The sequence below is a fragment of the Felis catus genome, chromosome B3 (genome assembly GCF_018350175.1).
Source record: "Felis catus isolate Fca126 chromosome B3, F.catus_Fca126_mat1.0, whole genome shotgun sequence".
Lineage (NCBI taxonomy): Eukaryota > Metazoa > Chordata > Mammalia > Carnivora > Felidae > Felis > Felis catus.
Window position 1 is genome coordinate 36626406 of NC_058373.1, and position 25407 is coordinate 36651812.

Here is a 25407-nt window from a genome sequence, read left to right on the forward strand (position 1 = left end):
TAAATAAACGTTAAAAAAAAATTAAAAACAGAACCTCCATATGACCCAGCAATTCCAGTCTTAGGTATATACTCCTAAGTATTGAAAGCAGGGTGTTGGGGGAGAAAAAAAGGCATTTGAACAACCATGTTCATCGTAGCATTATTCACAATAGCCAGAGAATGGAAGAAACCTAAGTGTTTGTCAACAGATGAAGGGATAAACATAATATTATCTTGCCTTGAAAAGGAAGGATATTCTGCCACATGCTCCAAGATGGATGAAACGTGAGGACACCACGCTCAGTGAAATGAACCTGTCACAAAAAGATAAAGAGTATGAGTCCATTTACACCAGGACCCTCAAGAAGTCCAGCTCAGGACTGGGAGAGGAGAGAGCGGAGGGTTATTGTTTAATGGGACACGGAGTTTCGGTTTTTGCAAAACAGAAAGAGTTCCGGAAACGGATGCAGGTGATGGTTGCTCAGCGACAGGAACGTGCTTAACGCCACAGAACCCACACACCTAAGCGCTGTTGAAATGATACATTTTTTTTTTAATTTTTTTTTCAACATTTATTTATTTTGGGGACAGAGAGAGACAGAGCATGCACAGGGGAGGGGCAGAGAGAGAGGGAGACACAGAATCGGAAACAGGCTCCAGGCTCTGAGCCATCAGCCCAGAGCCTGACGCGGGGCTCGAACTCACGGACCGCGAGATCCTGACCTGGCTGAAGTCGGACGCTTAACCGACTGCGCCACCCAGGCGCCCCGAAATGATACATTTTATTTTACGTATATTTTGCCGCAAGTTTTGCAAACTCAGCGATTTGTAGTGTATCACAGTAGTGTGACACATTTGTAGTGTGTCACAGAGACATAGTGCTGTCACCCCCTGTAGTTTTGGAACATTCTTATCACTGCCCAAAGAAACCTGGTATTAGCGATTACTAGCAATTACTGCCAGCAGTCGCTCTCCAGTCCCCGTTTCTCCTCAGCGCTGAATCTACTTTCTATCTCTATACATTTCCCTCTTCTGGACATTTTATACAAAGGATACAATAAAGCCTATAGCTTTTATGTCTGTCACACTGCATAGTATTTTCAAAGTTCATCCGTGTTGGCACGTGTCAGTTATTTCGTTCCTTTTCAGGGCCAAACAGTATTCCATTGTATGGATATACCACATTTGTTTATTCATTAGTATAAGTCATTATATTAGTAAGTTGGTGGATATTTGGCTTGTATATTAGTTAGTTGGTGGATATTTGGCTTGTTTCCATTTTTGGCTTGTAAGAAAAATGCTGCCATGAACATTAGTGTGTAAGTTTTTGTGTGAGCATATTGAGCATATATTTATATTTTTCTTGACTATACACCGAGGAGTGGAATTGCTGGGTTATATGGTCATTCTAGGCTTAACTTCTTTGAGAAAAGATTTTTTTTTAATTTTTAAATAATCTCTGTATCCAGTATGGGGCTTGAACCTATAACCCTGAGATCAAGAGTCACATGCTCTACCAACTGAGCAAGCCAGGTGCCTCTTTCTCTTTCTTTCTTTCTTTCTTTCTTTCTTTCTTTCTTTCTTTCTTTCTTTCTTTCTTTCTTTCTTTCTAAGATTAAAAAATTAAAAACATTTTCTTTTTTACCATTTGTTCATTTTTGAGAGACAGAGACAGAGCACAAGTGAGGGAGGGGCAGAGAGAGAGGGAGACACACAGTCTAAAGCAAGCTCCAGGCTCTGAGCTGTCAGCACAGAGCCAGACACGGGGCTCGAACTCACAAACTGCGAGATCATGACCTGAGCCAAAGTCGGACGCTTAACCAACTGAGCCATCCAGGCACCCCTAAAAATTTTTTTGAGTAATATGCTTAGCTTTTTACTGTTTTCCCCAGTGGCTGCAACATTTTACATTCCTACCAGTGTATGAGGGTTTTGAATAGTTTTTTGAGTAGTTTTATTAATGCCATTTTCTAATTTTTCTAAAGAGGATCTGTAAATTGGCTTCACTCATACAGCTTGGTGCTTTGTTTTGCTTTGCCAATTTGTAATAAAATGAGCTAGAAATGCCTCATGTGTGAAAAATGAGCTATTTTAATAAGAACATATATAATTCAACTTCTGTTATCTCTAATCCAAATTCTTTTTTTATTCAACCCTAACGCCTGTGGCCTCCTGACTACTTGCCGACTCGGACAGGTGAGTGTGAGGACAATCCTCGGACTTGGTACCTAGTGCCAGATAGACTGTTCAGCACAGCATCCCTCCCACCCCTTTTCCGCAATGCAGAGCAGCCAGGAACTACATTTCCCAGAATGCCCCCACTTGGAGGTTGGCGTTTGCATGAAAGGAATTCAGGGGAAATTTGGCAGGTAGAAGGGAAAGGGAACCTGTTATTCTCCAGAGGTGGTGACAGCCAGATGCTGAGCAGATGCGCGTCACCGAGGCTGTCCGGCAAGCTCTCGGGGAACCCCTGCTTCCGCTGAGACCTCCAGCGTCCACCTGTGCCTTCGCAGCAGTTGCCCCAGCTCTGCTCCCTCCCTGCTCATCCAACAACCGTGTAAACCCCTACTGCTGTGTTAAACCTGTAGACCCAGAAGACGTGAAGTGGCTTGTGTTGTCCTGAACAAACCCTGAATAGTACATATGGGGCAGAGGTACCATTTAACGTTTAATATATTTACAATATAATGAGGGGGGATGTGGTGTGTCTAGAGACAGTGTTTTTGCACCAGTGGGAAATTTCTGTTTTGGAGGCAAACTGGAGTCAGCCTTGCTAGTCTTAATTTATTATGAGCATTAAAAAAAAAAAAAAGTAAAAAAAAAAGAGTTGTTGAAAACTCACTGTAAGCTTTATTTAATGGTAGAATAATAATCCATCAAACAGATATCCTATGATATAACAAATTAGTCCCATACTGTTGGCATTTGGGTTATTATTTAAAATCATTTGGGCGATTACGAATAATCCTGAAAAGAGTGACTCTTATGATTATTTCCTTTAGAAAGATTCCAAAAAGTGCTATTTCTGGTTCAAAGAATATAAACATATTAACGATTATGAATACACATTGTTAGATTGGTTTTCAGAAATATAGCAATTTACACTCCTACAAGTAGTGACCAAGAATTTGTCTTGCCTGCCTATGCCTGCCATCAAATACTAGAATGTACAATAATGTTTGCTAATTGGATAGGTAAAATTTCAGGTTTAGTTTTTATTCACTTGTTGATTAGCCATTGTGTTCCTCCTCCTCTTCCTTCCCTTCCTAACTCCTATCCCTCCCTTCCCCCTCCTTCCTCCTTTCTCCTCCCCTACCCTCCCTTCTCTTCTCCTCTCTTTTATCCCTTCCCTTTTTTCTTTCTTTCCTTCCTTTTTTTCTCTTTTCCTCCCTCCTTCATCCCTTCTATTCTTCCTTCCTTTCTAGAATTCACATGCTTTGCCTATAAATCTGTCAAACACTGTATTTTTGTAAATTCCCCCAACTTCCTGTTGTGTTTAATTTTGTTCGCATATAATTTTATTATGTATCTTAATATTTTTGTGTAGCAAAAATCTATTCCTTTAGAGTTCCTAACACTGCTTTCAATATTAGTTTATTTGCCATTCAGAAATAAATGCTAACCTCTATTTTCTGTTATTTATGGCTTGATTTAAAATTATGGCTTGACTTTATACATTAATTACCTCTTTCACTTACCTGAACTTGGGGGCAGGGTATAAACTACAGAAGAAGGTCTAACTTAACTTCCTCCTGAAACAACTAGTTGCTTGAGCACCCTTTGGACAAATCCTACATTTATGTAGTTATATTTTTGGATTCTAAATGTGGTTCTTTTAAATAACTAACACATGCATGTTGAAGAGAGTTCAAACACCTCAGAAATGCACTATGTGGAAAATGAAAGAATCCCACTCCTTAGAGTAACCACTGCTGATGATTTAGTGAATTTTTTTAAATGTAGCTTTTTAAATTGAGGTATAGATTATAAAAATAATATGCATAGATCTTAAATGTACAGTTCGATCAGTTTTGACACATACACATGCACATATAACCATCAGCCAATCAAACTATAAAACATTTCTGCACCCAAAAAGTTCTCTCCTGTCCCTTTCCAGTCAATCTTTATTTTCCCAAAGCAATAACTATTCTAATTTCAATTTCTTTGGTTTTGTTTTGACTCTTCTTAAACTAAATATAAGTGGAATCATAAGTATAAATTGACGGTGTCTGGCTTCTTTCACTCAACATAATTCTTTTTTTTTTTTTTTTATGTTTACTTTTGAGAGAGAGAGCACAAGGGGGGTTGGGTGGGGCAGAGAGAGAGAGGGAGAAACAAAATCCCGAAGCAGGCTCCTGGCTCTGAGCTGTCAGCACAGATCCGGTCGCGGAACTCAAACTCATGAACCATGAGCCCATGACCTGAGCCGAAGTCGATGCTTAACTGACTGAGCCACCCAGGTACCCCTCAACATAATTCTTTTGAGAGTCATTCACGTTATTCTGTGTATCAGCAGTTCTATTTATAGCTGAAGTTTTCCAATGCGTGGATAAATCACAATTTATTTATCCATTCACCTATTGATGGACACATGGGTTCTTTCAGTTTGGGGCTATGTCAAATTAATCTGCTTAAGAACATTCTAATAAAAGGCTTTTTATGGGCACTTCGAGGAGTGGAATTATGGGGGCATAGGGTAGGTGTAACTTTGATGGTATAAGAAACTGACATACACTTTTCCAAAGTGGCTGTACCATTTAACCATCCACCCACAGTAGGGAACAGCTGATCCACATCCTTGCCAAAACTCGATCTTATCTTGTACGTGTGTGTGATCATACTTTTAATATATTTTGTTAAAGTTGTAGCACAGTCACAAAAGTTGCAGCTACTGTACAAAGAACATTTTCCTTTGCCAATGTGATGCTCCATGTTCCCCTAATTCTTTAGTGTGTATTTTACACAATCAAGGACATTCTTCTACATGACAATCAAAATTAGGGAGTTAATCTTGGTGCACTGCAGAGATCTAATCCTCAGACACTATTCAAGCTTTAACAATTGTCCTAATAATGTTCTTTCTAGTAAAAGAATCCTGTTCAAAAAGTATATGGTGCATTTAATTGTCAAATTTCTTTAGTCTTCATTAAACGGGAACTTTTCTCAGGTTGCCTTTCCTAAAGATTTAAAGTTTCCAAGCCAATTATATTGTAGAATGGCCTCAAATTTGGGGGCTGTTTGATGTTTCTTCATAATCGTATCCATGTTATACATCTTTGGCAAGATTATCATAGAAGGTACGTGACTTTAATTTGTCCTTACTGATAATATTGACTCTGATCATTTGAATAAGGTGGCGTCTACATGTCTTCTCCAATATAAAGTTACTCTTTTCTCTTTGCAATTTATATTTTTGTAGGGAAGTACTCTGATATTAGGTAACTAATTGCTTTGCAAACTTTCAGTTTGTTCATTTATTAATTTATATCTGCATGGACTTGTGTTTTCCAATGTTCTTCAGTAGGTAATAACCTCTTACTATCATTGTTTATTTTGATACTCAATTTGTACCATATTTGGCCCTATAAAGTGACTTCTGTGTCCTTTTGAAATGTCCCTATCATTCTTGGAACAATTCTCTGCTTTCTGGCACAAGAACATTCACTATTGCCGTGAACTTCTTCTGCCTACCTCTGGAATCAGCCATTTATCCAAGGAGTCTTTGTTTCTTTTAATGGAAGATGGTATTTAGAAACCAAGATTTAGGCACTTCATGTGCTCATTGTTATTAGCATATCACTGCTCCAAGGCCTCTCTCAGGAGAAAACTAGGGAATATGTGGATGGATACATACACACACACACACACACACACACACACACACACACACACACCTATGCACACACTTACATCTATGTTTATTTCTATACCCCCTTTACATTGATTGAAAACCATGAGTCTACACCAATACTTCCAATTTTAACACAACTCATATGGTGGGGTTCACTTTTGTTTTTCCACTTTCCATATTTTTAGCTCTTTTCTCTGACATATGTTATCATTATATTCATTTATTTGATCAATACACCGAATATATCCAATCTCCCATGTCCACTGCTATCTCCTCCCCAGTGTGGTCACCCTTCTCACTATTTCTACCAGGATACCCTCCTCTCCTTGCTCAGGTTCTGAGACCCTGCTTTGGGCCACCTGTCCAAGTGGATGACCTCCTTAGTCCACTTAGGCTCTGACTTCCATGCTGGGTCACCCTCACACGGATACCTTCTCACTCAGCTTGGGCTCTAACTCCCCATGTTAGGCTATCTCCCATTATGGACTCTGGGCTCTTCCTCTTCAGCCTCTGACATCTAATACCGGGCTTCCCTCTGTGTGACCACCTGTCCCAAGTTGCTTATGCTCTAATATGCCATGTTGAACTGTTCCTAAACATGCTTGCCCCCTCACCCTGCTAGAGTCCTGATACACTGTTCTAACCCAATGAGGCTGCCCCTTCCCCCAAATCTCCATCATGTGGCACCTACCTTGCTCTGTTCCACACAATGATTTTAGGACTGAATCATTTGGGAAGTGAAGGGACAGAGCAAGGGGTATGGACCTATTGTCATTCCTTTAAATTTTAGTTATTCTATAGGGTATGACATAGTCTTTATGTTTTTAGAGTGCATATCTCTGATTAATGATATAAGCTTCTTTTACGTGCTTATTGGCCATTCGTACCTCTTCTTTTGTCAGGTGTCTACTTGATTTGAGAGTTCTTCATATATTCTGGATTCAGGTCCTTTTTAAACGTATACCTTGAGAATGTATTCAGCCACTCTGTGTCTTGCCTTTTTATTATCTTAATGGTGAAATTTTTACTTTTTATGAAGTCCAACTCATGAGTTTTAATTTTATGGCTAGTGTTTCTGTATTCCATCCAAAATATCTGCCTACTCCAAGCTCATGAAGATATTCTTCTGTGTTTCCTTTTAAAAGCTTTAAAATTTAGATTTTATGTTTAGATCTCTGATCCACTCCAAATTAATGTTTGTTTATGCTGTGAGACAAAGGCCAAGGTTATTTTTTTCCATGCAGATACCCAGTTGTACCTATACTTTTTGTTAAAAAAGATTTTCATTTTCTAATGAATGACCTTGAATCTTTTGTCAAAAAACAATTATTGTATACATGTGGATTAGTTTCTGTATTCTCTATACTGTTACATTGATCTGTAGTTTACTAAGGTACCAACACCCCTCTTGTACTTGATTATTGTAACATTATAATCAGGTAGTGTAAGTCCTTCACTTTTGTTTTCTTTTTCAAGATTGTTTCTGCTAGGTCCTTTGGGTTTCCATATAAATTGTAGAATCAGCTTGTTGATTAGCCAAAAAATGCTACTTGGGAATTTGATTAGAACTGTGTTGAATCTAAGGTGCCTGGGTGGCTCAGTCAAGTAAGCGTACGACTTTGGCTCAGGTCATGATCTCATGGTTTGTGAGTTCGAGCACCTCATCGGGCTCTGTACTCCAGCTCAGAGGCTGGAGCCTGCTTCAGATTCTGTGTTTCCCTCTCTCTGCCCCTCTCCCACTTCTGTGCACATGCGCACTCTTTCTCTCTCTCAAAAATAAATAAACATTAAAAAAATTTAATGAAATTTTAAAAAAAGGACTACGTTGAATCTATAGGTCAAATTGGGGAAAACTGCCATCTTAATAATATCAAATTTTTTATTCAATGACCATTACACGTTTCATTTTATTTAGGTCTTTGCTAGATCTTCTCACAATGTTCATAGTTTGCAGTATATAGGCATACCAGAGGTACTATGGGTTTAGTTCCAGACCACCACAATAAAGTGAATAAAACAATAAAGATTCAAGTGATTTTTTTGGTTTCCCAGTGCACAGATAAGTTATGCTTATTTACACTATAGTCTATTAAGTGTGCAGTTAGTATCATGTCTAAAAAACAATGTACATTAAGTAAAAAATACTTTGCTGCTAAAAGATGCTAACCATCACATGAGCTTTTAGTGAGTCATCAACTTTTTGCTGGTGGATGGTCTTGTTTGACGTTGATGGCTGCTGACTGATCAGGGCAGTAATGACTGAAGGGTGGGGTGGCTGTGGCAATTTCTTCAAGTACGACAACAACAAAGTTTGCCACAATGACTGACTCTTCCTTTCGTAAACGATTTCTCTGCAGCATGTGAGGCTGTTTCATGGCATTTTCAAAATTGGAAATCTATCTTTTAGTCTTTCAAGATTGGAATCTATCCTTTCAAACCCTGCTGCTGCTTTATCAACTAACTTTGTGTCATATTCTAAATCCTTTGTTGTCATTCCAACCATCTTCACAGCATCTTCGCCGGAAGTGGATTCCATCTCAAGAAACCGCCTTCTTTGCTCACCCATGAGAAGCAGCTCCTCATCCATTAAGTTCTATCCTGAGACTGCAGCCATTCAGTCCTGTCTTCAGATTCCACTTCTAATTCCAGTTCTCTTGCTATTTCTACCACATCCGCAGTTACTTCTTCCACTGAAGACTTGACGCCTCCAAGTCCTCCACGTGGACTGGAATCCAAACTTCTGTTGACGTTGGTATTTCATGGTCCTCAATCCCGGGGTGTGACCTTTCTGGGGTCTCCATGCGTGCCTCCGTATTCATGAATGTTTATACATTCTGCATTAGGCTGGGCCTACCCTCCCCTGTCTCCTTCCCCTGATAGTGAAGCCTCTGAAGTCTGTTTGGCAATCACCTCCTGGAAACTGTTCTCTGCTGGGTCTCCTGGAGCCTTGCCCTGCTCATACACAGCTTACCAGTGGGCCAAGTACTCAGGGGAAGTTTGGATGCAATGGTGGAGGATTCCTTCTCTGCAACTCCCTCCTCCCAGGCACCTTGCCCTCCACAGCCAGCAGTGTTAGAGGGCTTGCGCTCTGACCTCTGTTTCCTCTGCCCAGAGACGTTGCTGCTCCCTGCCTGGGCTCCACGTCCCTGTGCTGGGATGAATGCAAGGCTGACCTCATGCGCTTCCCTTTTCTGAAGGGTAATAACCCTGCCTTGGTTTCTGTTCAAAGCCCGCAGTTGTTGTCTTATACAATTGTCTAGCTTCTATTGTTGTTTACAGCAGGAAGGTGAGTCCAATGTCAGGCACTCAATCATAACTAGAGCTGGAAGTCAAGAGAATTCATTTTTTAAAAGGAATTAATTTAAAGAACCGTTCTGTTTTTTCCCATCTCTCACTCTAGTGTGAGGCTAAACACATAAAGCCTCTTACCAAATTGTCTCTGTCAAATTCAAATCCCACGTCGAAAGTCCTTTATTTTCACACCTTCCATAAAACAATGAATAGCTTAATCAAATATACTCATCCTCACCTTTGCTAAATTTCCTGTTCATATAATTGGAGTAAGCCTGCAACACTGACATACTGATGTTCATATTTATAGACCATGAGAGGTGGAAATTAGATTTCTTTGGTCAGAGACAAAACATGGCAGTACAAGTGCTCAGAACTCCAGCTGTTAAAGGAGAGTGAAACAGACGAGCTTTGTCTTCTCATTCCCTCTTTTTGAAAATAATCAGAATATTTTTTTCCCCGTTGTATTGAGATATAATGAACACATAACATGGTATTAGCTTCAGGGGTGTAACATGATGATTCGATATATGCACATATTGCAAAATGATCACCACACTAAGTTTCGTCAGCTTCCATCACCACAAATGGTTACAATTGTGTGTGTGTGTGTGTGTGTGTGTGTGTGTGTGATGAGAACTTTTAAGATTTACTCTCTTAGCAGCTTTTCAATATATGATACAGTAGTAACTACAGTCACCATGCTGTACAATAAATCCCCAGAACTTATAAACTGGAAGTTTATACCATTTGACTACCTTCACACATTTTGTCCAACCTCCTGACCCCTCCCTCCTACAACCACAATCTTATTCTCTGTACCTATGACTTTGGTTTTTTTAAGATTCCACACCTAAGTGAGATCATATAATATTTCTTTCTCTGTCTGACTTATTCCACTTACAACGAGTTAGCATACTTTCAAGTTCTGTCCGTGTTGTTGCAAAATTTCCTACTTTTTTATGACTGAGTTATAGATAAACAGATAGATCTCACATTTTTCTTTCCCATTCATCCACTGATGCACACTTAGGTTATTTCCATGTCTTAGCTACTGTAAATAATGCTGCAGTGAATGTGAGGGTACAGATATCTTTTCAAGATAACGATTTCCTTTCCTTCAGATATATTCCAGAAGTGGAATTGTTGGATCATATGGTAGCTCTTTTTTTAATTTTTTGAGGAAACTCTATACTGTTTTCCATAGTGGCTTCACCAATTTACATTTCCAACAGTGCACGAGGGTTCCCTTTCCTCACACATCCTCACCAATGCTTGTTATCTCTTGTCTTTTCGATACTAGAACTCCTGGATAGGTGTGAGGGGATATCTCTGTGTGGTTTTGATTTGCATTTCCCTGATGATTAGTGATGTTGAGTGCCTTTTCATGTACCTGTTGGCCATTTGTAGGTCTTCTTTGGAAAATGTCTATTCGGATCCTCTTCCCATCTGTTTGTTTAAAAGATGTTATTTTTCAGCAATCTCTACACCCAACGTGGGGCTTCAACCCACAACCCTGAGATCAAGAGTTGTATGCTCCACCGACTGAGCCAGGCACCCCACTCTGTCCATTTTTTATCATTGGATTGTTTGTTATTCAGTTGTATGTGTTCTTTATATATTTTGGATATTATCCCCTTCTCAGATGTATGGTTTACAAATATTTCCTCCCATTTTGTAGGTTGCCTTTTCATTTGCTGATGGTTTCCTTTGCTGTGCAGAAGCTTTTTAGCTTGATGTAGTCCCACCTATTTATTTTTGCTTTGGTCGCTTTTGCTTTTGGTGTCACATCCAAAAAGTCATTGTCAAGACCAATGTCAAGGAGTTTACCCGTTATGTTTTCTTCTAGGAGTTTCATGGTTTCACATCGTTGAGCTTTGCCATCTCATTCCTTCTTGCTTTTTGAAGAATGCAAAACCCAAAGGAAGGAAAATTGTGTATCCTCTTTAAAATTGGCATAGACACAAAATTAGAGTTAGTGAGCTCTGTCATTCCCATCTCTCTTACGAATTGCTTTTAAGACAATTCAATCCTTGGGTGGGAACCTAAAATAAAAGACAAGACAATTCCTGGGTAGAAGCCTAAAATAAAAATTTTATAGTAGGAAAGCTTCTGTGTTATGCTCATAGAAACAAGGATTTATTCTTGCTTCCCTCATGTTAGAAAGAATACTTTACTTAGCAATCCGTTTCAATTGCTATTTACTTGACACTGAAGATTAAAGTTATTGAAATGTGTCAAAGGGGCTTTTTAAAAATAGGGTGCCCAGTATGTTCAAAACATTTACTTAGTTACTGAATATATACCGAATATTTAATGCTCCAGTAAGGCAGGGGTAACAAAAATGTGTTCAACATTATTCTTATCTTCGGGGACTTATTGTGGGAGGGGTCGATAAAAAAGCACCTGGAGGCACCGGCCCCCTGCTGCCCTTGACCTGTTACAGAAGGTCAAGGTGAGCAAAGATCTTGTTTGTTCGGGTGGATCATAAAAGGTTTCACAAAAGCAGTGGCATCAAATTTGGTCTTAAATTCTGGGTGGAGTTTTGACTGGTGCAAAAAATAAATGAATAAAAGAATATGTAAGCTGGGAGAAACATATAGTGCAAGATAGAAAAGAAAGGAATAGCAGAAGGTCCAATTTGTCTGGAAACTAGAGAGAACAGGGAGAAGGTAGTGTGGGATCTCCTTGTTGGGAGTTTCAATGCCAGGCTGTGGCGGGGGGGGGGGGGGGGGGGGGGAGGGTGTAGGCCACCAGGAGCCAGAGGCTGTTGGTCATGGGAGTATTGTAACCACAGCTCAGAACAACATTCATCTGGCCATAAGAGGATATCGGGACCTCAGGGCAAGCGAGGGCCCACAGGAGAGTTTCCAATTACGTGGGTAGAAAGTCTTGGACACTGTGGTGAGTTTGCATAAAATTAATATGTAATGTGAAGGACTCCCCTATATTCTGAATGAGTCCTCTCTACATTACCATTTTTAAAAGTCTATAAATAAATGATAAATGCCCATGTTCACTGCAGCCTTATTTACACTAGCTAAGACATGGAAACAATGTAAGGGACCATCAGCGGATGAACGGACAAAGAAAATATATAAACATATATTTATATATGTGTGTATGTATGTGTATGTGTATGTGTGTGTATATACATCTCTCAACCATAAAAAATTTTTTTATCTGGCAAAAGTAAAATTTGGTAATCCTATGTTGGTCCTTAAAACACTTTTTTTGGAAACATTTTTGGTGGAAAAAACAGAAGCCTGGGAACTTTAGGTCGCATTTGGTCAATGTAGACATGAGGGAGACAGGAGCTGGGTCAAGCACTCTTAGCGTGGAGTAAAGGCTGAAAGGGACAGGGGCGCCTGGGTGGTGCAGTCAGTTAAGCGTCCGACCTCAGCCAGGTCACGATCTCGCGGTCCGTGAGTTCGAGCCCCGCGTCAGGCTCTGGGCTGATGGCTCTGAGCCTGGAGCCTGTTTCCGATTCTGTGTCTCCCTCTCTCTCTGCCCTTCCCCCGTTCATGCTCTGTCTCTCTCTGTCCCAAAAATAAATAAACGTTGAAAAAAAAATTTAAAAAAAAAAAAATAAAAAATAAAAAAAAAAAAGGCTGAAAGGGACAAAGAGTTTTGGGAAATCAGACTCAGAAGACAGGCAACCGTTTGGCTATGTGAGTCAACAGAGGACAACACCAAGGGTGCGACAGACAAAAACAGGAGAGTGAGGAGCACAATGGTATTTTGGTGGAGGCAAAGCAGGCAGAGGCTGACAGGGAAGATTAGTTTGGGGAATGTTCTGTGGATGTTCCTGAGGAGAGCTGTTTGGAACTGTCTCACGGGCAATGGAAATGTCAGTGTGGAGCTCGCGAGGGAGGCTCATTTATTGATGAGATGACAGACATTTATTTTACACCTACTATGAACTGAGCATTATATGTGGGGAAAGAGATATTTGTGTGTCATTTATGTAGACTCTCTTACAATGATCTTTTCTTCATTAAGTCCTTGTTATTTAACACAATTCTTTTATGCCTGCTTTATGGTGCTTCTGAGAACCTATGATTCAAAGATACACTGCAAACACAATAATAAATATTTCAAATTTGCAATGCATCTACAAAATCATAAATGGACAGAAAACTAAGGGGGAAAAGCAACTTTATTAGTGTATTAGTTAGCATAGGCTTGCAGTAATAAATAGATCAAACATGTAATGGCCCAGCACCATGGAAGTTTCTGTCTCGGTCACAGTTTACCTCTTGATTAGCAAGTGAATAGGTTGGTAGACCAGCTCTCCTTAGAGACCCAAGCTGCGGAAGGCTCCACCCTCAAGAACAACACATGGCTTCTAACTAAGGTCACTGTCACCTGCATCTCAGTCGGCTTGCGTGGGAGGTATAAGGCCTCAAGCCGGCAAACGTCACTTCTCAGAACGCTTTGCTGCCTAAGACTCGGTCATATGGCCTGCTCTAACTACTAGGGCAGCTGGGAAGCATAGTCACACTTTGTGTCCAGGAAGAAGAGGAAATAGATTTTGTTGAATAATTAGTAGCCTGCCACAATTTGCATCAAATCGTCTGAGTAAATGTTACATTTAAATAAATAAAGCAGTTGGTCACGAAGAGCATGTGGTGTGTCAGTGGACAGCATCTTTAGCACTGCCTCTCTGGAGAGAAGTTATTGCCATTCCCGAGGAACTTCTATTCGTGTAACAGTTAGGCCATGCTTTAATAGTTATAAATATCAAACGAGAAAACAGCTGAATGCCTAGATCATTGTTGAGAGTCTTTGCAAGGTTATCATTTGCTTTTTCTCACTGAAAGCAATCTATGCTAAGTGACCTGAGAAGATGGGGGGCAAGAGGAAAGAGGCAGTACCCCAGGATTAATATGTTTTCTATCAGCAGATCCTTTGCAGCCTTCCTCTCTGTTCCCAGGAAGATGGCCTCTTTGATGTGTTTGTGGTTTTGACATTTTTTCTCACCATCAGCATTTTTTTCTTCAAAATTGTCCTTAAAGTGACTGCATCCTTTTATGATCCCTTACTTAGCCTGTGACCACTTGCCTACTCCCCATAAATTTTTACAACAAATCTCATCCACTTCAGCTTAGTTCTGCACTGGAGCCTGAACCTGTGCTCAGAGTAGTGCATTGAAACCACTGTCAGTAATGCATCACTACTCAAGATCTTAGATCACTAGATATCCAGAGATTGCTGTGTTTAGTCATGAAATATAACACGTAGATCACTCCTATCTTTGGTGTGTTCCTCAGGACTAAATTCCTTGTGACTTAAAAATCAAATATCTCTACCGGGATCCTTCTTCTCAAAGTCCCAGAGTTATCATCAGTTCTGTTTTGGTTAAGTATTTCATTGACATGAACAATAATACACACACACACACACACACACACACACACACACACACACACACACACATATATATCACTTATTATGGCCTAGGATTTGGACAGGGAAGCATTTGAAAGGAAATGAAGGGAATCAAGGATTTCAGATTTTTAGCTCTGTTTTAGGTTGACCCTAGGAAGATGCTGCAGTCTTGTCTTAGTCTGATTGGGCTGTTACTACAAAATACCAAATTGGGGAGCGCTGGGTGGCTCAGTCGGTCAGGCGTCCAATTTCGGCTCAGGTCATGATCTTGCGATTTGTGGGTTCAAGCCCTGCATCTGGCTCTGTGCCGACGGCTCAGAATCTGGAGCCTGCTTCGGATTCTGTGTCTCCCTCTCTCTCTGCCCCTCTCCCATTCATGTTCTGTCTCTCTCTCTCTCTCAAAAATAAACACTTAAAATTTTTTTTTAAAATATCAAATTGGGTGGTTTAGGAACAAAACAAAACATTCATTTTTCACGGTTCTGGAGGCTAAAAGTCTGAGATCAGGTACCACAGTCTTCTGAGTTGCTCTGTGGGTCTTCTTTCATAAGGGCGCTAATCTCAGTCCTGAAGGTCCAGCCTCATGACTTAGTCACCTCCTACTTGGAGGCCCCTCCTCCTCATATCATCACCTTGGGGATTAGGATTTCATTATGTGAATTTGGGGGAAACACATTCAGACCATAGCAAGTCTTTTCCTGGTAAGTAGTAGAGAGCCAGAGAGGAGCTAAGACAGGGGTAATTCGGATCATTAAGAAACATTCACAGTATTATTCAACCAGAACGCTTTAGTGGATTTTACTTTTGGTCACCTCACGTCAGAATACTCTTTGGGCAGAATCCTGAAACAGATAGGAGGCAGGGTCACACATCCCACCGTAGAAGCTAAAGAGGGCAGATAATCATTTTCCCTGATAGCCGGGACATCTGCAAATATTCCTGCCAAGGGCTCTGAACCTTGAGGGAGTGACACAAAAATGGAGGCTCCTGAGAGATCATTTGCAGCAATGGAGGGGGGCAGAGTCCACAGTCCAGATACCACTTCTGAGGTATGGGGGGGGGGGGGTTCCTCTGCAGCCTATACATGGAACACCATCTTGGCAATCCCAGGCTGCCCAGCTTCCCGTTTGCTCTTTTCCCGGACCCTGTTCTGCTTAGGTTCTGTGATAGCCTTATATGAAATTATTTTCTGCTTGCATGGGTCAGGGAAAGCTTCTGTTGTCTGCAGCCAAGAATTCCAACTAGCACAAGCATCCCTCAAATCTGCTATACCTATATTTCCATTACAAATAACTATCTCATTGCAAAAGTTATCAACTGAAAAAACATAAACAAGAAAACACTGTAACCCCATCACCCATAGAGAAACTTTGTAAAAAAATATTTGAAACATTTTCTGGCACACTCTCCCAAACTTTTTTCCTGGGCACATGAATATATTGTTTCTTTCTTTAGCTGTTATAAAAAGTGCTACACACCGCAATCCACAGGCTTAGTGTTTGCCTGCTATTTGGCCTCATCTATAGCATTGCTTCTCCATACGAAAAGAAACACAGGGGCACCTGGGTGGCTCAGTCAGTTAAGCATCCAACTTCAGTTAGGTCACGATCTCACAGTTTGTGAGTTCGAGTCCCGTATCAGGTTCTGTGCTGACAGCTCAGAGCCTGGAGCCTGTTGCAGAATCTGTGTCTCCCTCTCTCTCTGCCCTTGCCCCACTTGCACTGTCTCTCTCAAAAATAAATAAACATTAAAAATAAATTTAAAAAAAAGAAGAGAAAAGAAACACAGACATATAATGAGTTAGTCTAGCCTAGTAAAGAATACTTGTCACACTCAACTCAAGTTCCCTTCGAATATATGTAGAAGAGCACCTGGGTGGCTCAGTCTGGCTCTTGGTTTTGGCTCAGGTCATGATCTCATGGTTTGTGAGTTTGAGCCCGGTGTCGGGCTCCTTGCTGACAGGGCAGAGCCTGCTTGGAATTCTCTCTCTCTCTGCCGAGAGAGAGGGAGAGAGAGAGAGGGAGAGAGACAGAGGGAGAGAGAGAGAGGGAGAGAGAGAGAGGGAGAGGGAGAGAGGAGAGAAGCAAAGGCATATAAAATGATTTCAGGTGAATTCTTGGGACAGAACTAATCTAGCAGGGGAAAGCCTGTGCTCCTCTGGTGGGTAAAAGTCCTCAAACACCTAACATGGCTATCTTTGTTCGGTCATGTGCAAATAAAGGCATAATTTTTAGATTCAAGTTGCTGGGATTCAGGAATTCCAGAGAAAATTTAGGGTATAGGTATACTCTCCTGAGGACCTGCTATTTCAACTAGAAATTCATTTAAAAATGGCTAATTTCTCAGAATGCATGAAATTGATCTCTAATTCAAGAAGAGTTGTAGAGTTCATATTTTAAAATAATTACTTATAGGTACAAATAGTAAACTATTGCCACAAAGGAGATAATCTGAGAGGACAGTTTTGCTATGCACTTTTACAATTACAAACACTACTGGCAAATACTAAAAATATTAAAAGTTCTTAGAAAGTCTGTTCTCTACCGCCTATATCTTAATAGACTTTAGTACCTTTTTCTTCAGTGGCAAACTTCAACTGCAGATAGATTAAAACAAATGAGTAGGGGGGTGCCTGGGTGGCTCAGTAGATTAAGCATCTGACTCTTGATCTCAGCTCAGGTCTTGATCCCAGGGTTGTGTGTTCAAGGCCCATGTTGGGCTCAGCACTGGGCATGCAGTCTACTTAAGGAAAAAAATAAAATAAAACAAATAGTAAGTTTGAAATTAATTGCATTTCTGTTTTTTCAGCCTAGCTTACCCTTAGTCACAGTCTTGTTCTAATGGCTTCTCATTCCATTATTTGCCTTTAAGGCATCTATTTTTAGTCATATTTTAATACCAGATGCCAGAGCTTATAGTTCTGGTGTTCTTGGTGAACGGTAATCAACTTTCTCTTATTGCAACCCCTGAATTATCTTTAATAAATATATTTAAGAATCGGATTCAAAAAAACTCTAGTGATTTCCAAACTAGTGTGCAGGTGATGTTGATTTTTTTTTTTCCTTTTCAAAATAAAGCATCCTTAAGGTGGCTTTAAAATTTTTACTATTAATTTAATTTTAAAAATCACATGGGATGACTTTTCATCTAGCAGTGCTTTTTCTCTATGCCCAACTCATTGAAAAAGTAACTATTCAATAATTTAAAAAATAAAACCACTCAATGCTTTATTAAGCAAAAGAATTAATAGTTAACTTTTTAGATCCTGGACCTCAACAGTCTTTTGCTATTCAAACCAAAATGCAGTAGTCTTCACATTTGTTACCATGGATTTCAAAAGAATAATCTACATTTCTAAAAGCTATTTATATAGAAAGACAAAAGAGAACATAATTAAGCTGGAGTCTTTCCATATCATTGTCTTTTGGGGTCCAGGCAGCAGAACCATGATGTAGGTGAAAAAGTACAATGGCCAGGTTCCAATGTATGTGATTCGGGCTGAAGAACGAAAAGTTGACCTGTGAATACATTCGTTCAACTCCTAAAAAGAATGCTAACCAGAGGGCCTCCATCTTTGGACACCAAGCAAGGGCAAATGAGCTTACACGGCGGCAGCCTCACTGTGGGTTATTTATAAAACAGTACTTTCCAACATGTATCAAGAAGCTAAGACATCCATTGCTCAGATCAGACCTCTTAGAGAACATAGGGTGCTCATCTATTTGGAATGGTTCTTGAAGGAAAAACATTCTAGAATATCCTGGAAGGCAGGAAGACATCTTTCCTTACTTGAAGGCCAACTTTCTAGCTCATTTATTCTTCTCAGTGTGAATCAAATCCAGCTCCAGAAGTTACAGACTGCAACTTTTATAACCAAACTCCCACTATAGAATGCGCTTTTCTTACTCTATCTTCTGATATTCAGAATCATTCAGAGCGTTTGTTTAATACTATATTATGCAATGAAATGTAATTTAAGAAACAACTCCATAAAATAAGGAATATTAAGAGTTCTTTTTTTTTTTTTTTTGTCAAGTGGCATGGGGTAAATGGCTCAGCTTTAGAGTGAAATTTCCATTTCCTTTTGGTAAGAAAAAGTCAGAATCATTAAAATTTTCTTAGAAATAAACTACAAACAAATCTATTTGTGGAAGTGAGAGGAAGTCTGTCCTTTCAAAGTATGTTGGAGGGGCACCTGGCTGGCTCAGTGGGAGAGCAAGTGTCTCTTGATCTTGGGGTTGTTAGAGCCCATGTTGGGTATAGAGATTACTTAAAAAAAAAAATCGTTTAAAAAAAGTATGTTGGAATATGGGAAGTTAAGTATTCAATTGGTTATATATACTTTTTGGATATTTCAACTTCTGTACGATTGGAATCTAGTGAAGCCTTCTTTCAATTTTCTGACACCAATACAAAATCTGCTATCAAAATGTTTAAAAGATCCTTCTAAAAACAATTGTTGCTTGATATTTTGACTTAGTGACCAAACTACAATTTTTTTCAATTGTAACCTTAATTTGTCCTGTAACTCTCTTTCACGGGGGTTTAGGCTTCCAAGTCATCTTCTGCAATCTTTGTGTGACAAGGTGAGCTATTTGCTTCTGTTTAGCAGAGCTGGATAAGGGAACATCTCTGCATTTGATTGGTTGGCTTTTAAAGGATTAGTCCTCTGGAAAGGCCCTGTTTCCCTATCACATTGCTAGCAGTGTGGACTTAACTGTGGTCAAAAATTCAAATTGAAGACAAGCATTTACCATCAAATAGAACATAACCTTCAGTACTCCTCTGTTACATATCTTCTACACATCATATTGACTTAATGTATGTGAGGAAAAGCTGTTTCGAAACCACCTTAAATGCTATATCCAGAAATAACAACTGACTCTGGCAAAGAGAGGTAATTTAGGGTCCCTGTATGTCCTATAACAAAGCCAATACAGTTTTAAAATAAATAAATTCCAACTACACAAACTGAGTTCAACGAGATTATAAAAACTGAGGAAGACAAACATGTGGGCTAAGTCAACAAGTCAAATACATTACACGCTACTACCCTGATGAAATAAAACAATGGCTTTCCATTTTTATTTTGGATTTCCCAGCTACTCAGGGTAAACATTATCACTTTTCAAATTCCACTTATTATTTTATCTGAAAGAAAAATTTACCGAGTAAAATGCTTGGCTGTAGGATTTTAAGTTTACAATCCATCAGGTTACAGTATCAGAGTTACTACAGTTTCTTCCCCAGTGTGAGCATTCTCTGCGTTTTATTTACATTCCGTCACTTTCTATTTCCTCCTCAACTTTATATGCTCAAGAATGAAACTGTATTGGTGTTATGTAACAATATTTCAAATTTGCAACATACATACTGCTTTATCGCTCCCTTGAACCCATGTGCCTGAAAAATAAAATACAATGTATCCCCACCTAAAAACCACCTTGGCGTGTATAAGGAAAAGTGTAGACACACAGAAATAGAAGCACTGAAAAACACTTGTGTGGAAGGGTAACGATGGATCCGTCCTTGTTGACAACAATTCCCATGATTTATTAACAGCCATAGGCAGCCAACCTAGTACATGACAAGGTCCAAGGCCTGGCCATAAGAAGTAGGTAACCCAGTGGGGATGAAGGCTTTAAGGTCTAAAAACTAATGTGATGAACAAAACAGAACAAAACAAAACAAAACAAAACAAAAAACCCAAAGCAAGCAAACCGTAAAACCTGGAGAAAGTGCTCCAAATAGAGCCTCTTTGGCAACCCAAATTGAACCAAATGAGTCAGGTGGACGATTAGAATAAACTGTGCGCCGTTTCCTTTCACTAGGTCTACAAAGCCCATCAAATTATGTTTGGACCAGAAAACCAGAAGTTATTAGCACCTTCCCTTTTCACTTTTTTTTTTTTTTTTTAATATTCAGTATATTCAGCAACAACTCTTAATCCATGGTCTCCATTCATTTATTGGCTGAACAAGATCCTGGGTGCCTCTTGGTGATCGCTCCTTCCAGGCTGACCTTACATGACAGCAAATTGAAAGGCCCCTCCGTAGAGAGGGTCAAGACCGCGAGGAAAGTCATCCAAAGGTGGACGCATCTTGCTTTCATTTACTTGTTTATTAGAGGGGCGGCGATGGCCGCGGCTGGACGAGGACGAGGCGGGAGGCGAAGGGGCGCGCGGGCTGTGAGCCGCAGCCGGGGGGGGGGGTGGGAACCCGCGGAGGGGGTGGAGGGCAGCAGCCACGCTCCACCGCGCGGCCCTCCGGACCCAGAAAATGACCAGCCCCTCCTCCCACTGCACCCTTGACCCCTCCCCCCTCTTTCCAGGCCTTTCATCAGCCCGCCCGCGGGGCAGCCCGCGGCCCCGAGACCTCGCGCCGGACGTCCACCTCTTTCACCAACCCGCTCCAGCGAGGCGGGCAGGCCCAGGGCGTCCCCGCGAAGCCCTCGGCCCTGCGAGGATCCCGACCCCGACCCCTCCGGCCGCGCCCCTCCCCCTCGAGTAACGCACCTGCGGCCCCGCCCCCGGCCAAACGCTGAGGCGGCGGCGGCGGGCTGGCGAGGCCGAGCGGCTAGGCTCTCGAGGCGCAGTCACCTTCCCTTCCCCCGCCATTCTGCCCACCCCCCTAGCTCAGCCACCAAGCAGCCGCCGCGCTCCTCAGCCGCCCCGAAATCTAAAGGGGTCCGTCTCCGGCACCACAACCAAATGGCTGAGCCTCCCTGGCCGGCTGCGCAGCCCGCCCATTGGTCCCTTCCCCCCCCGCCGCTGCCACCATTGGCTGTTGCCCGGAGACCCTCGGCGGCGATTGGCTCCAGCTGTTGCCGCTCATCCGCCGGCCCGCAGGTCCCGCCTCCACCGTGATCAGGTTAGTGTGCGCCGCGGGTGCTGGGGGCTCGAGAACCGAGCGGAGCTGGTTGAGCCTTCAAAGTCCTAAAACGCGCGGCCGTGGGTTCGGGGTTTATTGATTGAATTCCGCCGGCGCGGGAGCCTCTGCAGAGAGAGAGCGCGAGAGATGGAAATGGACAAACGGATTCATTTAGAGCTGCGGAACAGGACGCCCTCTGATGTGAGCATTTGCCAAAAATATCTCTGTCGGTCCATTCTCCTACTTTGTGTGTGTGTGTGCGTTGGGGGGAGGCACTTTTTTTTGAGGGGGGGGCGCCCGGGAGGTGTGGGTTTCGGGGTCGGACTGCAAATGAATTGCAAGGTTGGGGGGTTGCAATGCCATCCGAGCATGTTCCGGCTGCCGCCGCCGCTGCCCTTGGTGTGTGACTACCTGTGCGTGTGCTCCCGCGTGTGCGAGTGTGGGTGCGAGAGTGTGCGTGCGAGTGTGCACCCACCGGGGGCCAGCGGGCGCACGCGTTTGGGTCGGAGAGAATGAGGCAAAATAACCCTCTGAGCTCGCTGCTCCCTTGACTCCGTCTGGGGGAAAGATTAACGAGGCAGAGGAGGAGGGGGGCTGCCTCCTGGATTTAACAACAAAAAAAGGGGGTTTTATATTTTATAAATGAATCCCCCCTTCCGCCCCCCTCCCGCGCCTTCCCCCTCCCTTTCTCTCTCTCTCTCTCTCGCTCGCACACACACAATAAGTTTTGGGCTTCGCGAGTCCGGTTTAGTTTCTGATAAATGTGGGCCGAGGCCCCCGGGGAGAGCGCGTGGGGAGGGGGCTGCAGTGGAGTTGGGAATGGCTCGAGTTTAAAGTGCGTCTTCATTTCTTTGCAGTGATGAGGCGAGAGACGGGGGAGCCATATTTGTAACTTTGTAGTGTTCGTGAACGCGCCCTTTCTCTCCCTCCCTCCCTTTCTCTGCCTCCCTTCCTCTCCTCCTCTTTCTCCCTCACTCTTTCCACCCCACCTTCGGGCCAGATGCTGATGTTTCTTCCTTTCCTTCCGAAGGGAGGATAAATTGGAAGGGGGGAGGGATTTTCGAACGTGCTAAGGCACAGATAATCCCCGCGCCTCCCCACCTCGAGCGATCGCTATTGCAAGTTACCCAAAGGCTACGTCCCGGTCCCCCCTCGCCCCTGCTCCTTCCGGCCTCGCTGAGATGCCAGCTTTTGAGCCCTGGCGCCCCCCGGCCAGGCTTTCTCCGGGGTGGGCTCCTCGGCAGCCATTCGGCGCCTGGTTAATAAATGGGCACGGGAAACTTTGTCAGGACGCGAGCTGCCCAGACCTGGTGCCCGTGGTGGGTATTGGCCGGGTCCAGATTTATGCGGGCATAGGAAACACGCAGCTCCGGGATGGGAGTTTGCCTTCTGGTCGCCGTTATTGATTGGGCAGCGGCGGGAGTACGGCCGGAGGAAACTTACACGGATGGGAACTGGGAGGCTCGGGCGAAAGCCCACCCCCAAGGAGGGGGAAGGTGAGGGTGGGTTACTCGAACGCTCGTTTGTATTTCTGGCTCCCTCTCGCTTTCAAACAGTGTTTTATGTGAGTTGGCGGCTCAGCGGAGACCCCGGCTCTGGGGCGGAGACCCTGGCCGGCTCCTCTCGCGGCCCCTTCCGAGACCCGGGCAGCGCGGGCCGGAGGACCCCTCCTCCAGCCTCGGTGGCCAGGGTTCCACAGAGTTGGAAGTTTGGGTAGCACGGTGCGCTGACCTGTCGCCCCTTCAGCCCGTTAAAACCCGAATCCCTGGCGAAGGCAGGCCTTGCTTCCTCTTTTCTCTAGTTCCTCCCCCAAACCTGAGTGAGACTTTTGAAAACAAGATCCTTTTTGTGCCCCCCCCCCCCACCATAACGCAGCTGTGGACTGTAGACGTGCAGTGCCTTATGGCGCGCAGGGCGGGGAGGGGGTGGCGGAGGGAGGGGAGGGGGTGCCCGCCGAGAAGGCAGGAGTTTCCGCGAACAATTTGCCGGCGGTTTGCCTTTCTCTGGCCGGTTTCATCCCCGCTTAGACCCCGAGCCGGAGGATTTGGGGGCTGGGTGTGGTGATGGGGGAGGGGGCCGGAGCCGCGGTCTTCCCGCGTACTTTCCGGAAGCCCCCCGTGCGGAGGGGGAAGGGCGCGCAGTGGGGGGCCGGGGTCGTGGCGGGTGGGTGTGGAGGCGCGGTTCGCCAGGCCGGCCCCAGCCACCCGGCCGGCCAACTGGGAGCGAGATCGAAAGCGGGTCGAACCGGCTCTTTAAACTTCCCCGAGTGTGTGCTGGGGGAGGGGAGCGCGCCGCGCCGAACTGGGAGCGATTTCTCACGCTTCGCCCCCTCGCCTCCGAGTCTCCCTGCCCACTCGCCTGCCCCCTGCCTCGAGGCGGGGTGGGGCGCGGGTGGGGATGGAGGGGGCACTTTCTGCACATTTGGGGAGGAGGGGGAGCGAGAAAGCTTGCTAATGAGGGACAAAAGGGGTGGGGGAGGAGGAACTATTTTTTTGTAAACGTTCTTAAGACAAATAGCTCTCGGAGAGCGCCCCCTGCGCCCCTCCCCGCCGCGCTCCCCCCCCCCCCGGGGGCCCCCACATACCCACCTTCGGAGCCTCTCCCAACTCGGATCCGGGGGCTGGTGGCCACGCCGCGACGCCGAAATAGGACGAGCAGCCATGTTTCCCGGGTCTCGCGCGGCCCGCCCCGCCCCTCCCCCATGGCGCGGCCGGCGCCGAGCGCGGGGCTGCGAGTGCGGGCGCCGGGCTCCATGCGGCGCGGGGCGCGGGCCGGCGGGCGGGCTGGCGCCGGGGCGGCCGGGCCTCGTGCGCACGGGCCGGGCGCGGGCGCGCGGGGCCGGCCCCGGGCGGGCCTCCTGGCTTCCCCCGCTGCTTTGGAGCTCGAGGTGTTGTGTTATTATTATTATTTTTGCAAAGGCCAGGCCCGCCGGAGGCCGAGCCCGAAGGGCGCCGACGCGTTATTGGGGGGCAGGGGCGGCCGCCGGGGCCCTGCTCGCCTGTGGCACGACTGCCGGGCGCCGGGCTGCCATTTTGTCACCGTGGCTGTTGTCGCTGTGTATGTGTGTGTGGGGGGGGGGATGGTGGGGGTGGTGTGCGGAGTCTTGCGCCATCGCCCCGACGGCCCCGGACGTGGAGGCAGCAGGGGAAGCCGGCTCCGGGGACCCCCGGTCGTGCTGTGGGCCCCGATGGGGTTTTCTTCCCCGAGACAACGGCCTGAGGCTTGGCTGGAGCGTCGCGGCGGCGGTCGCCCAGGGAGGGCGACGATCCTCCCCGCAAGTGCTCCCCCCACCCCCCATCGTTCTCCCTACCTCCCCCACCCCCTCTTCTTTCCAGTGTTTCGCCCTTCCTCCTGCTGGCGTTTTCAGACGTAGTTAAATGTGGCCCTAAAGACGTACTGGTCGCCCGGGTGTTGGCTCTTTCGGAGAAACTGATAGGAGGGTCGGGGGAGAAATTAAACATGAGGTTTCTTTTTCGGGAGGGGGGCGCGCGCGACTCCAGCGGCCCTGACTGGAGCCAAGGACGGCAGCCGCTTACCCGGGAGGGACGAGTTGTCGATGTGTTGGGGAAACGCCCTCCGGGGCTGGGCTCTCCGGGAAGGTAGGTCGCGCCCCGTGTTTCAGGTGGGTGTTACAGCGCCCTGCAGTCTGCGAGGGGAGGCCCCCCTCTCCACCCCAGTTTTCCACTGCCCCTCCCCCTTTTATTTTTGCCCTGGGGAAGGCAGTTCACGGTAGTAACCCTAAACCGAAAAGAGAAGGGAATAAGGTTTGCTTTTTTAAAAAGTAAGCGATGTCTTTCTGCCGACCGCCTTTCTGCGTCACGTCTCTGGCTTCTCTCCGGGACTTTTTAAAAGCCGATGTCAGTGCTGGTTAAGCACCTCTCTGGTTAAACTCTGGTGTCTGCGTGAGACTAGCTTTGATGGCAGTGCCTGGCAAAGGCTGCCCAGGAAGCCAGGTTTAACTTTGACCTTTGGAATACGTCGCATGATGTTTTCCAGACTACTGCCTAATTGGGTTCATGTA

At 44.4% G+C, this 25407-nt stretch overlaps 1 protein-coding gene and 1 long non-coding RNA gene across 5 annotated transcripts in view; one reads left to right on the forward strand and one right to left on the reverse strand.

Moving 5' to 3' along the window:
• Positions 1-24114, reverse strand: LOC111560803. Of its 2 annotated transcripts, none has more exons than XR_002742878.2 (3): positions 23975-24114; positions 17089-21511; positions 1-295 (listed from the first exon to the last, which is right to left on the reverse strand). It is a non-coding gene; the product is annotated as an uncharacterized LOC111560803 (long non-coding RNA). The 2 variants fall into 2 exon arrangements; XR_002742877.2 differs by lacking the exon at positions 1-295 and adding an exon at positions 10865-11171.
• Positions 21465-25407, forward strand: part of ANP32A (acidic nuclear phosphoprotein 32 family member A) — a 39699-nt gene continuing 35756 nt past the window's right edge. The window contains exon 1 of one of the 3 annotated variants that reach the window (XM_003987005.6): positions 21465-21587. In XM_003987005.6, coding sequence (XP_003987054.1) covers positions 21534-21587 — 54 coding nt within the window. In that variant the 5' untranslated portion in view covers positions 21465-21533. Of the gene's footprint in view, positions 21588-22552; positions 22706-24072; positions 24274-25407 lie in introns of those variants that run through there. The other 2 variants (XM_006932438.5, XM_045059117.1) reach the window with 2 other exon arrangements.